The 12,101-nt window shown below is 54.4% G+C and overlaps 2 protein-coding genes across 2 annotated transcripts in view; both read right to left on the bottom strand.

Annotated features, from left to right (window-relative positions):
- Positions 1-7,689, bottom strand: part of LOC135283841 (glutamine-rich protein 2-like) — a 63,564-nt gene extending 55,875 nt beyond the window's left edge. The window contains exons 1-2 of the mRNA XM_064394962.1: positions 7,269-7,689; positions 6,892-6,972 (exon numbers count right to left, since the gene is read on the bottom strand). Coding sequence (XP_064251032.1) covers positions 6,892-6,972; positions 7,269-7,523 — 336 coding nt within the window. The 5' untranslated portion in view covers positions 7,524-7,689. The remainder of the gene's footprint in view (positions 1-6,891; positions 6,973-7,268) is intronic.
- On the bottom strand, positions 3,449-6,860 carry LOC135283846 (glutamine-rich protein 2-like). The gene is made up of 9 exons (XM_064394971.1): positions 6,769-6,860; positions 6,449-6,544; positions 6,169-6,260; positions 5,925-6,027; positions 5,537-5,743; positions 5,188-5,310; positions 4,417-4,965; positions 4,145-4,260; positions 3,449-3,516 (listed from the first exon to the last, which is right to left on the bottom strand). Exons 1-7 carry the CDS (start codon positions 6,808-6,810, stop codon positions 4,696-4,698), a joined length of 933 nt encoding a protein of 310 aa, XP_064251041.1. The 5' UTR covers positions 6,811-6,860; the 3' UTR covers positions 3,449-3,516; positions 4,145-4,260; positions 4,417-4,695.
- Positions 7,690-12,101: the final 4,412 nt, after the last annotated feature.

Here is a 12,101-nt window from a genome sequence, read left to right as displayed (position 1 = left end):
GGAACTGCAAACAACTCCTTTGCCTTGCACCCAGCCACGTTCCTGGAATCTGTACCAGAAAGTCAAGAAGCCTCACAACATGCCTGTGTTCCAACGACTGAGCAGCTTCACTCCAGCAGAGGAGATCCTCTGGTAGAAGATCCGGCCTGGGAATTGTCCACAGGTGGGAGCAGCTTTGTGAGCAAAGGAAAGCAGAAGTTTGGCTGTGCAGTAGGGCCCAATCCAAGCCGTCCCATTACCTCTTACCACCTCTGCACACAGGGCTGAGCTGCTCAGCCTATGGCAGCCTGGAATTGTCTCAGGGGAAGAATGGGAACACATGGGCTAATGCTAACCGTGCCTTTGGAGCAGTACCTGCCCACGGAGCTCTCTGGAACAAAGGAGGGCTCCTTTCAGCACAAGGATCCTCTGTCAAAGGTGGAGACATTACCAGACAATTACTAGAATGTGTTCAGGTACCAGCCCAAGTGGCTCTCATGCATTGTAAAGCTCATCCATTAGGAAATACATCAGTTAGTGTAGGAAACCGACTGGCAGATAAAGCTGCTAAAGGGCTGGCAGAGAAACGCATCCTAATAGTTGCTGCAGCAAAATGTATGACCTTTCAGAGGTAACCCCAGAATAACAAGCCCAAGATAAAATGCTGGCAAAATTGAATGGCCCTGGATCTAAAATAGTATAAGTTTTGCCAAAAAGTTTTACTAAGTAGTTTAATAGGAATTATTGCATTTTAGTGTCTTAAGTCTTTCTAAATATCCAATGATTTAAGTGGAAGTAATCCTAAAAGAAATAAGGTCACTTATAAAGGGGGGATGTGTTGGAAATGATATAACTTTCTAATTTGAGATTCCTATTATTTGTTTTCATTAAGTCTGTTAATAATGGCTTCACTTAATCATTAGCAGTGCAGTTTTCCACTGGAGCATGTAGCAAGACTTTATACAAACTGCTATTAATGGAACACCATTTGGGAAAATCACTGAACTTTTAAGTTTTGCTAGATAACCTTGACATGATTCAGTGAACAAAGATTGGGGTAGAGAAATGGGGCTGAGAACTGGACACCAGGAATGCAGAATTTGTAGAGTGTGAGGACAAGGTGTGGAAACCAGAGGTAAAGAAGAAATGAACAAGGAGAATTCTGCTCTTAGTGTCGTGAAAACAATATCTGGAAAAACACTACACATAATAAAAAGACTGAAAAGTGGACCAATTAACATTGTTATCACAACCAGAAAGAAATAAATGCTTTAATTTTCATATTAGGGATTTTTTTCATATTAGGGATTAGGCATTCTTTACTGCAAAGCCAGATGTATGGGGGATGGCTGCACAGAGAGTACATGCTGTGTACAGGAAAAGCCCCTGTTGAAATACTGTATTTGTCATCATATTCATAACTATTCTCAGAAGAAACACACATATGGCAATAATTTCCCCCAAGACATGAATATACATTCCCTCCCCTCAGCACATGCACTCTTCTGCCCTGGGAGTCTCCATGGCAGTCTCGGGTGGTCGGTGAACCCACAGTCATACCTGACCACGTGGTGAAATGGTGCTTCTTTGCAAATGAGGAGAAAAGTTGGTAAAGCTGGCCAGTTATTTAATTAGTGAAAGCTTAGATCGATGGGCTGTAGATTGACTCCCCTCTTGGTAAAAGTTTATCCTGCTTTTGATGGTGTGGTTCCATGGACTTGGCAAAATGAGCATAGTGTGGAGCCCGCCAGGAGCAAGCAATTGTTCATCTGGCAGCAGCATGAGAACTGAGAAATCAATAACAAATGGATGATAGGAGATTAATGAATGAAGAGAAATATGTAATTTATAAGCAGTGAGCTTTAATTTATTTGCTGAAACTACATAGTGAAAAGTTTAGAGAGTGGGTGTGCATTCTGAGTGGAGCTACTCCCATGTACCCCAGTGCTGGGAATAAAGTAATGCCTGATAACTAATAGTAAAAATAGTGTAGGACACTTTGATTTATCCCAATGTTTTCAGAGGCCATGGGAAAAGGCTCTGCGTGTCTTTCAGAAGGTTTTTTATTAACGTAATAGAATGAAAATGTTATTTCTCAGACAACAATTGTCCAAGAGTTTTCTCTCTGCTGAGACGATGTCCCTGGTGGAGCACGGGGTTCCCAGTCCTGTCCAGCTACTTGAGGGCTGTCGAAGTCTCCCGGGGCTGGAGTGGCTGGGGGAGCCCTGGTGCCCTGGAGACGTGTCGGGGGGCCGTGCCTGGCCGGTGATGCCGAGAGGTGGCAGGGCCTGGGGGAGAGGCAAGGCTGAGCCCCCAGGCCCCGGGGCTGCCCCGTCTGGGTCAGCTCAGCCAGCTCAGAACGGGGCAGCAGGAGGGTCACCTGCTTGGCCAGAGACCCGCAGGGAGCAGGTGCAGACCCAGCAGACAGCCAGTCTCTTGTCCCCCTGCTCCCCGTGCCCTGACAGGGCCACACCTGGCTCATCCAGTGTCCTGGTCACCACAGGAAGCTGGTCATTGCGGCCCCTCGGCACGTGTCCACCCCTGCCCAGCAGCTGGGCCACTCTGGGCTGGGAAGGAGAGAGTAGCTGGCTGAGAGGCAGGGTCCAGTCCAGCATTCCCTAGCAACCCTCCCAAAGCAGCTGTGCCCGAGGAAACTGAAGGCACAAATTCACCCAGGATCCTCAGCATCGCCCGGCCCGCCCAGAGTACACGTGCCATGTCCTCACCTTCATCATCCCTACCTTGTTGGGGCGGGTCACGAGTCCCTGCAGAAATGCCTTGTTCCGCAGACAATCCTGAATTGGTGGCAGTTTGAAACTGCTGCTCTGATGGTCGCCAGAGCTCTGTGGCACATGGGAGCCACCGCCACGGACCACTGGCCTCCTGTGGGATGGGGCAGAGGATCCTCAGTGCCCAGCCCTGTGGCACTCTGGGCACCACCCTGCTGTGCCAGGGAGGGGACTGGCAGTGCTGCCTGCATGTCCCTGCCAGCTCCTGTCCACCTGCTGCAGGAGCCGCAAGCAGGGAGCAATAGCCTGTCCCACACAAATGCAGAGCCCTCCTTGGTGTGGCAGGGCTACGCTGCACCCCAGGAGCCAGGGATGTGTCCTCAGGGCCCTTACCTTTGGCTGTGCTGTGGCTCCTTGCCAGGGCGCAGTGGCTGCAAATATGGGAGTATCTTGGGGAACCTGGGGAGGGCAGGAGTCACAGGGGTGTGACAGGGGACAAACAACCTGTTCCTGTTGGAGACGGCACCCGCAAACCCATGGGATTGTACCCCATGGCATCCCGCTGCCTGTAGCCCTTGGGATGAGTGCCCACAGCCCCCCCTGATGGGCAGGGCTGCAGAGGGGGCTCCCCACATCAGCCCCTCCCCAGCAGACACTGGCACCCCTGTGCCCAGCAGCGTCACTGCTGGCACCCATCTCCCCCATGCCAGCCCCGCTGCCCCCATGCCCTGGTGCTACTCACTGGCCAGGAACCTGCACGGTGAGCATGCGGTCACAGGACAGGCACGTGAAAGGCACTGGCAGCTGCCTGAGGAGGGTGAGGGAAGAGGGCTGGCTGAGCTCCTGGGGCCACAGCCCTGCAGCACACAGGCAGCAGCTGGCGGGCAGCAGCCAGGCGCTGGGCAGCTCACGGCACAGGGTCACGGCGTTTGCAGGCTGAACCGTGGGCTCTTGAGCCTCTTTCTCCCCATCCCCAAGGTGCTGGCTGAGGCCAGGGGAAGGCCACAGGCACCCATGTCACCATCCCAAGCAGCCCCTGCAGCGCTTGCAGCCCCTCTCGGGCACCAAAGTCCCCTGTGTGCATGGCAGGAGGGCAGGGCATGATCCAGCTCTGGGACACGGCGTGTCACAGCCCTGCCTGGGAGGAGCAGTTGCCCTCTCCCAGCCTGGCTTCTGGGAGCCTTTGCACCCACAGCCCCATTTTGCTTTGGGAGGGCTCTGTCCTGCAGGTGCCCTCTCCTTGTTCTTCCTTGCCTGTGTGCAACCCGCTGCTGGTGGAAGGAGAAGGTGCAGCTGCTTCATCAGCTTCCCTGAGGTTCATTTAGCAGTGGAATTGGTGCCGTGGCAGGGGACCAGAGGGGCAGTGTGTGGGAGAGCTGGAGGGAATGGGACCATCACTCTCCCCAAAAAGCCATCAGTGTCTCCATCACACTCACTTCTTAATCCCAGCACCACTGTCACCCTGCTTCATCTCATTCCTGAGCTCCTCAATACTTCTCTTCCAGGTCTCCTCCATCTGGTTACGGAAAGTCTTCAGCTCCAGGCGATCCAGCTGTGAACAGGTGCACAGCCTCAGCCAGCTGCCCCAGGAGGTGACATGGAGCTCTCCAGGGAAAAGCCTGGAGGGGGATCCTCCGAGGGGTGCTGTCTCAGGCTGCCAAGTCCCAAAGGTGCCAGTTCCTCAAGGTGGGGACCAGGTACCCCTCACCTTCTCTTCCATTGCATCACTGAGCTGCTGCTGCGTATTGTTCCAGTGCTGCTCCTGGCCTGAAATCTGGCTCTGCAACTCCTCCATCCTCTCATCCAGACGCTCCATAGTGACATCAAACTGGCTGCAATTGACTTTGCTGCCCAAGGCAGCTTTGTCCGCCTTCTAGCAGAGGGGAAGGGCAGGAGAGCAGTGGGGAAAGGGATGAGGAAGGACAGGCAGGGCCAGCGTGTGTGAGGGGAGAGGGAGGAGTGCTTCCCCCAGGCCAGCATGGCCCTTTCAGGCTGCTGTGGCCCCATTTGCCCCGTCAGCCTGGTGAGCTTGGTCCCACCATCTGGAGGGTGAGGGACCCCCTGAGCTCAGGAAATTCTCCCTCCCCACACCAGTTCTGCCCCCCAGCCCCCAAGGGCAAGGGGCATTTGTCACCCTGCCCGGGAGCCCCTGGGCTGGTACAGAGGCCCCTCTAGACTGTACCACGTCCATTGCTGCCAGCATGTCCTGCTGATCTGCCTTCTCCTTCTGCAGCTTCTCCAGAGACTGGAACAGCATCTTTCAGCACAGAAAGGAACTGATCGTACCGCAGTAAGGTTGGAGCTGCATCCTGGCCAGGGGAACACACCCCTCTCCCCCTGCCCAAAAACCTTGAGGAAATGCACTTGGGACCAGCACAGTGCTGAAAAGGTCAGCAGGGAGACATTCTTGTGATCCTGCCTGGAATCACAAGGAGAGCCTGGGAGATTTTTTGCTACCACAGGATTTTCAGCCACCTACTTTGATTTCTTTCTGCTTTTGTTCAGAGTCCTTCTGGAGGGTCCCAGATATGAAGCTGAGCTTCTCATAGTCCCTTTGCATCTGTACAGCTGTTGCATCCTCGGGCTGCATCTGCTGTGTGTTCTGCTCCAAGGAGGAAAAACATTTGTTGCTGAACAAAGGGGGTCTGGCTGCTCCACAGGGGCAGACCCACATTACTCAAACAGTGGCCAAGACCTCTCAGTGTCAACAGGACATTTGCATCAAGGCTTTCATTTCTGTCCATGCCACTGACTGGTCCAGGCCAGTTTGGGCAGTTTGGGTCTACCCCAGGGGATGTCCTCAGTCCCCCATGCTGCCAGCTGCCTACCTGGCCCCAATTCCTCATCATCTTTTCAAGCTTGCCCACAGCCATCTGCCGGGACTCCAGGGATTCCACCTGCTCCTGGAGGTTCTCACAGCGCCGGAGGAGCTCCCCCAAATGCTCATTGATGTCAAAGGTGCAGTTGGAGCACTCTGCCTTTGCCTTCTCCTTCTCCTCCTGCACACTCTTCACTATCTCCCCTATCTCAGCCAGCTGCAGGAAAGGCAAAAGGAATCAGCTCAAGAGATGGGATGAATGGAACCACCAGTCCTGCATGCTGTGGGCTTCAGTGGCCCCAGCCAGTTGGGGAATGTGGCTGGGAACCCCGCCAGGAGTACTGCACCAAGCCAGGAGGGCTGGGAATGCTCCCCCAGGACCTCATCTGCTCGTTCACCTTGCTGGTTGTCTCAGTCACCAGCTGCTCCAGCATGGCCTTCCTCATCTCCTGCTGCTCTCCCATCTTCTGCAGCTCACGCTTTGTCTCCTCCAGCAAAGCCCTGGCCAGCGGGATGGGGGCAAGGGCAGGGTTACCCCTGCAGGGCTGCTGGGCACCTTGTGCCCACAAACCAGGATGCAGCCAGACCATCTGGGCTCCCTTGCAGCCCCCCAGGGTATGAAACCCACTCCTGTCCCCTTACTCGAGTTGCTGAGAGATCTCATTGCTGCTCTCTTCTTTCCACTTCGCTGCATCCTGCCTCAGCTTTTTAAGGTCTTCCTCCAGCTTCTTAATCTGGGAAAACCAGTGACAGTAGAGTCAGGGCACAGCCATCATGTTGTCCCAGCGTGGAGGTCATTCAGCTGCACAGAAAGCCCCAGGGCCCCCAACACAGTCCTGAGACCCTGACCCCAAAACATGCTCTTGGAGTCACATTGAGGTTTTTCATGACAGCTCAAAGGTAACATCACCCCACAGCTTACTGAGGCAGCCAACTCCTTAATCTTCTGTGCTGTGTGGTTCTGTGCTTCCTTTATCCTGTCAATCTCCTCAGTGATATTCTCAGAGAGGGATGTGACCTAGGAGGGAGAGGTTGTGTTAGCCATCCCCTGGGATGGTTCTGAGGGGACCTGCAGGGCATTAACCTCTAACATGGTATGCTCAGCATGGGGGAACAGCTCAGGGACCAGCGCAGCCAGCCTGGCAGGGCTCTGCAGGCAGCGCGGTCCGTGCGTCCAGCCAGCAGAGCAGAGGGTATGGGCTGCTGTCTCAGACCCAAAACTTGCTCCCATTAGCAGCTCACCTCATCCCGTGCCTCCTGGATCTTCTTCATGTTTTCTGCCATGCCGGACTGTAGGAGAAAGTGGTATCAGATATGAGGAGTGGAGGCAAAACGACATTCACCACCTCAGTGGTCTGCACAGACCTGTGCCTCCTGGAACTTCTTCAGGTTCTCTGCTATGCGGGAATATTCTGCCTTTATCCCACCAATCTCCTCGCGAAGAACCTGTGAAGCAATTCAAGAATCAGGGATGTCAGAGGTGATGGCCAGGGCAGCAACACCCCAAAGAGCCCTACCCTGCCACGGGCAGCCCATGGCACAGCCAGGTGAGCAGGGAGAGTCCCAGTGCCACCTGCCCCAGCCGGGCTCAGTGCCAGAGCACTGAAGCCCATCCAGACAGCAAAGAGCCCCTGCCAGCGGCTCTGCCAGGGCAGTGAGGGCAGAGCCAAGCACGGCTGTGTGAGGAAGCAGAGAGGGGCTGTCTGCTGGGGGAGTGCCCAGGGGCGGGGAAGAGCCTCTACCTTGGACGTGTGTTTCTTATACTCTTTCATCTCCTTCTTAAATTCTTTCACTTCAGCAGCCACATCAGCAAGTGAGGGGCCACTCAGCTGGCCTGGCCACGGCTCCTGGCTGGTCAGGTACTGCACGTCCAGGTGCTCCAGCACAGCCTGCAGCAGTTTTCTCATGGCTGCAAAGTGAACAGATCCATTCTGGGGCATCTCGATGGCAAGATCCAGCATCTGGGAGAGGCTGAGTGTGTCCAGGGATGTTGCCATGACTGCACACACTCTGTCCCTGATTTGTCACAAGCCTTCCTGCCCAGTTGGGCCTGTCAGGGATGCTAAAACGTATAATGAAAGGAATGAGCAAAAGTGATGTTAAAAAGGTGGAGTAGCCAGCAGGCTCCTTCCTCATCCCTTGTCCGTCACAGACTGGAGCTTGCTCTGCTCATGCCCCTTTTCATCACAACTCCTGTTGCCAGGCAGCACACCTCATCCCTGGCAGCCACTGGGTCACAGACTCATGGAGTCATGGAATGGAATGGAATGGAATGGCTTGGGCTGGAAGGGACCTCAAAGGCAGAAACACCTTCCACTGGCCAGGTTGCTCCAAGTCCCATCCAGTCTGGCCCTGGACACTTTCAGGAATGGGGCAGACACAGTTCCTTTGGGCAACCTGTGCCAAGGCATCACCACACTCACAGGGAAGAATTTCTTCCCAAAACGCAGTCTAACCCTGCTGTCTCACAGTGTGAAACCGCTCCCCCTTGTCCTGTCATTCCAGGCCCCTGTGCCAAGTCCCTCTCCAGCCCATTTGAAGCCCTTTAGTGACTGAAAGGTGCCTGAAAGTCTCACAGGACAGGAGAGGCCTCACTATATTTCTTTTAATCAGTTTAAGACTTGAGTTAGAGCGAAGCCACTTCTCCATCTGCTGTGTCAGTGTCCTGCTCTGTGGCACCTCATGTTCTCAGTCTCTTCCTGCATTGTGGAGCAGGCACTAAGCCTGGCTTTGCTGTGCAGTGAACTGTCAGTGTGAGTCACCACGGGCAGGGCACTGACACAACCACAAAGCCCCAGATGAAGCCCAGGGTACCTCAATGTTTGTTTCCTCAGCAAGAGAGGGATCCCCAGGCAGCTCCTGGGCAGAGGCTGCAGGGGGGCCAGCAGCCCCACAGAGCTGAGTCCCTGGGAGAGAATCACCAACCTGCTGCTTTCCCCTGGGTTTCAGACACGGCCATTGCTGCTTTGGCACAGCAAAGCCAGGGCCTGGTTTGGAGCATCCATTGGGATCAGCCTTTGCCAGGGAAGCAGTGGGGTGCTGTTCCTCATGCTGGGGGTGCAGGAGGAGCCCCGTGAGCCCCTGGCTGAGCTGTAGGGTTGTTGGGGCACAGACTCCTTTCTCCTCAGGAGTTCAGGGCAGAGAGTCTCCATGGGTGAAGCCTTTGTACCATTTCCTCCAAGTCAGGTTTTGAAGCCTTTGTACCATTTCCTCCAAGTCAGGTTTTATGTCAGCTTGACAGTCCATAAAGAAGACAATGAAATCATTTCTCCTGCCAATGTCCCCAAGATTGTGTGGGAAGACAAGCCAAGTTCTTCCCTTGAACACCTGCCATCCACCCCCACCTGCCCCTTTCCAAAACACGCTCCGTTCACCCCTTCTCCTTCCTGCTTCAAAACTCTACAGCAGCAACCTTTGGGTGAGGGGATACAGAGCTGACTTATGAGCCGGCAGAGGAAATAAACCATCGAGGACTCTCAAATTGGCTTTCAAGCATTGGGAAACCTGACAACATGGAAAGGGAATATATTTCCTGCACCCTGACCTTGTCAGCCACCTTCTGCTGTTTCTTTGTCCGACATGTGAACATGGGAGACGCCTGCAAATCCTCTCTGGCACATCTTCTTAGCTTTAAGGTCTCTAATCACTATTGCCTCCGTTTGTTTTTTTCACCCTTCATGATTTTCTCTTGTCCCTAATTTCTTGAGCTGTTTATTGCATACAATATGAGAAAGAAAACCAGTATCAAAGGCACTGTCTGCAGTAGTGACCAATGAAGTTAATCTCCAGGGACATGACAAGGCTTGTAATAAGCAGCACATCTAGGGAAAAGTAGAGCAAAGTAAGTTCATTTCAGTGCTGTGTTGTTTATTGCTCAAATATGTCTTGTAAGAGACATAGGAAGATGAAATAAGAGCAGTGAAGAACAACAAGAACAAGAAGTGAACAATGAATCATGAACATGAAATAAGAACAATGAATAAAGAACAATGAAATAGGAATAGGAAGTTAGAATAAAAAAGAAGAACCAATAATTTAGAACATTAATACAGAACATAAATTAAGAATGGAGAACATGAATTAAGCTGGCTTGTCTGCCTTCTTCACTTTTTTCTTTGGAGGCTCCATTCCAGCTGGAGACCTTGGCTGTGGATGTTGTCTTCTGTATGGGTGAAAGAAGGACAGGATGGAGTTAATTCAGAGAACCCACTCAGCCTGCCCAGCACAGAGGGCACTACAAATCCCTCTGTGTGACCAGCCAGGGCAGAGCTCTGCGCTCCAGAGGGCATTTCCACAGGGAGCAGTGGGTGAGTACAGGGCAGGGAGTGGGCTCCTTGCCAGCAACGGGGAGAGCAAAGGGGGAGCAGCTCGGCAAGAGGGAGAGGCTCCATGCTCTGGTTCTTGCATGCTGATGGGGAGCAGTGGCACCGGTGCCCTTCAGGGGCACTTGCCACCTCTGAGCACCAGCTGCTCATGCCCTGTCGTCTGGCTCAGCCCAGCCAGGCCCCTGCCCCAGGGACCAGGAGTGAAACTTGGCTCACGCAGTCGTTGGCTGCTTTGCCCTGCCCAAAACTACCCCGTGTTTGACTTGTCCACAGCAGATCCAGGGGGAAAGGGCAGGTTGTCGACCCCTCTGGCAAGCAGGGAGCAGGCTGATGCTGCCCAGCATGCTCGGTGCCCTCCTGCAGCTCACAGGCTGCTGTTAACTGCGGTGCTGGTGCCACGGGAGGGATGGTCACATTTCTTCTTTTCTTCTTGTCCCTTTCTACCAGCTCAGTGTCTTCTGCTCCTTGCTTTCCTGCTCATTTTGGCTTCACCAGGCCGTTTTGTGCACACACAAAGCCTAAACATCTTCAAGAAATCTCCCTCTAGTGCTTCAGAGAGTGTTCTGAAGGAAAATGGTAGTAGGATCCCAGGACATCAGGTGTTATGTGCACATGTACAGTACCCAGCCAGCTCTGGGCAGGGCAGCAGCATGCACTGTCCCTCGCCCTGGCCCTGCTCCAGGATGGACAATGGTGGAGGTCACCTGTCACCGAAATTCAGGAATAAAAATTAACAAAAATGCAGTATTCAGAATCAGGCATTTCTTTATTGCGAAGCCCAACTACAGCTGTGGATGCAGAGGTGAGAGCTCCACCAAAGTGCAGGCATGGTTCCAGATGGTGTAAGTATTTATTACCCACGGCATTTATTTATTTATTTCTTTATTACCTATAAGCATTTATGACACGTTCTACTTTAGGTGTCCACAGAGCCCCATCAATACCTTGGGCCGCCTTGATTTGTTACTGCGCTCTCAAGGTACCACTGACTGCCACATTAACTGCCATGAACTGCCATGAACTGCCATGAACTGCCATGAACTGGCCGAAGGTTTTATTGCTGCACGCCATGGTGAGTGAGAAGCATGCCTGCAGTGTCCTTTCTCCCGTCAGAGCACAGACATTCCTGGGTGCTGGGCTCCGTGCCAGCCCCGGCACACGGCGCTGCTCTGCGGCAATGGGGACACGGGGAAGCGCTGCCCGCCGTGTGTCCCCCGTGTGTCCCCCCATGTCCCCCTGTGCTCCCCCGCCTAGGGAGCTGCTCTTGCCCGGCACGGCCGGGCCCAGCCGCCGGGTCTCGCCGGCACTGGGCAGGATCCGGCGCAGGCTGCGGGACACGGCGGGGCTGCCTGGCTGGAAAGGAAAGCAGCTCCGGCTGCTGACAGGAGCTGTGGGCAAGGGGCTGCCGCAGTGCGGGAGGAAAGCCGCTGGGCCAGCCCCTGACGCTGCCCCTCAGAAAGGAGGAGGAGGAGGAGGAAGCTGCCACACGAGCTCGGGATGTGCCAGTGCAGAGATGAGGGGACGAGTGCGCACTTGGGGGCCGGGGCCAGCCCTCGGGCACGGCTCCAGGCGGCTCCTGAGTCGGCGTCAGGGCTGCCTGTAAGGATTTCAGGCGGCAGCCGAGAGCAGCAGCGCCAGCAGTGCCCGCCGGGCCCCATGGCCATCTGCCCGTGGCTTGCCAGCCCCTCAGGGCCGCGGGCTCTGCAGCGCTGCTCCTGCTGCCGCAGCGGGCCCGGAGCCTCGGAGCTGCCCCGCAGACGCCACGGGAGCAGCAGCAGCCTCAGGGCTGGCCCGGGCTCGACCTGCTCAGCCCGGAGGCAGAGCCACAGCAGGGGCAAGGAGCTGAAGGAGCCCCAGGGAGAGCGGGGAGGAGAGAGGCTGGTGAGACAAGGCCCGGCCTGGAATTTTAAGGGTTTTTATTAACTAAATAACTGAACACTAATTATTAACTAACTTAATAAAACTAAAAAGTCATCATTCTGATGACTGCTGTCTCCGGCGTTTCTTGCTTCTGACCAGATGTGCCAGGTCGAGCACTGGGTGCTGAGTCCTGTCCATCGGGCTGGGGGCTGTTGATGTCCGGTGTGGCTGGAGAGGCTGGTCGAGTCCTTTCCAGCTGGCTCCTGGAACAGGAACATGGAGGCTCTCGAGAACAGGTTGAGGCGTGAAAACGCCGCTGGGATTAAGAAGTGAGTGTGATGGAGACACTGATGGCTTTTTGGGGACAGTGATGATCCCATTCCCTCCAGC

Source organism: Passer domesticus, chromosome 19 (assembly GCF_036417665.1).
Source record: "Passer domesticus isolate bPasDom1 chromosome 19, bPasDom1.hap1, whole genome shotgun sequence".
In the NCBI taxonomy this organism is placed as follows: domain Eukaryota; kingdom Metazoa; phylum Chordata; class Aves; order Passeriformes; family Passeridae; genus Passer; species Passer domesticus.
The sequence above is the reverse complement of the archived record's forward strand: the minus strand, read 5'-3'. Positions and strand labels throughout refer to the sequence as shown.

What these genes read in the sequence shown, in the direction of transcription:
- LOC135283846 (XM_064394971.1), bottom strand. Translation starts at nt 6,810, where the DNA reads ATGGCAGAAAACATGAAGAAGATCCAGGAGGCACGGGATGAG. An exon ending in TCCAGGAGGCACGGGATGAG is followed by an intron (nt 6,545 to 6,768) that starts GTGAGCTGCTAA and finishes TCTCCCTCCTAG; the next exon opens with GTCACATCCCTCTCTGAGAA. An exon ending in TGATGAGGAATTGGGGCCAG is followed by an intron (nt 5,311 to 5,536) that starts GTAGGCAGCTGG and finishes TCCTTGGAGCAG; the next exon opens with AACACACAGCAGATGCAGCC.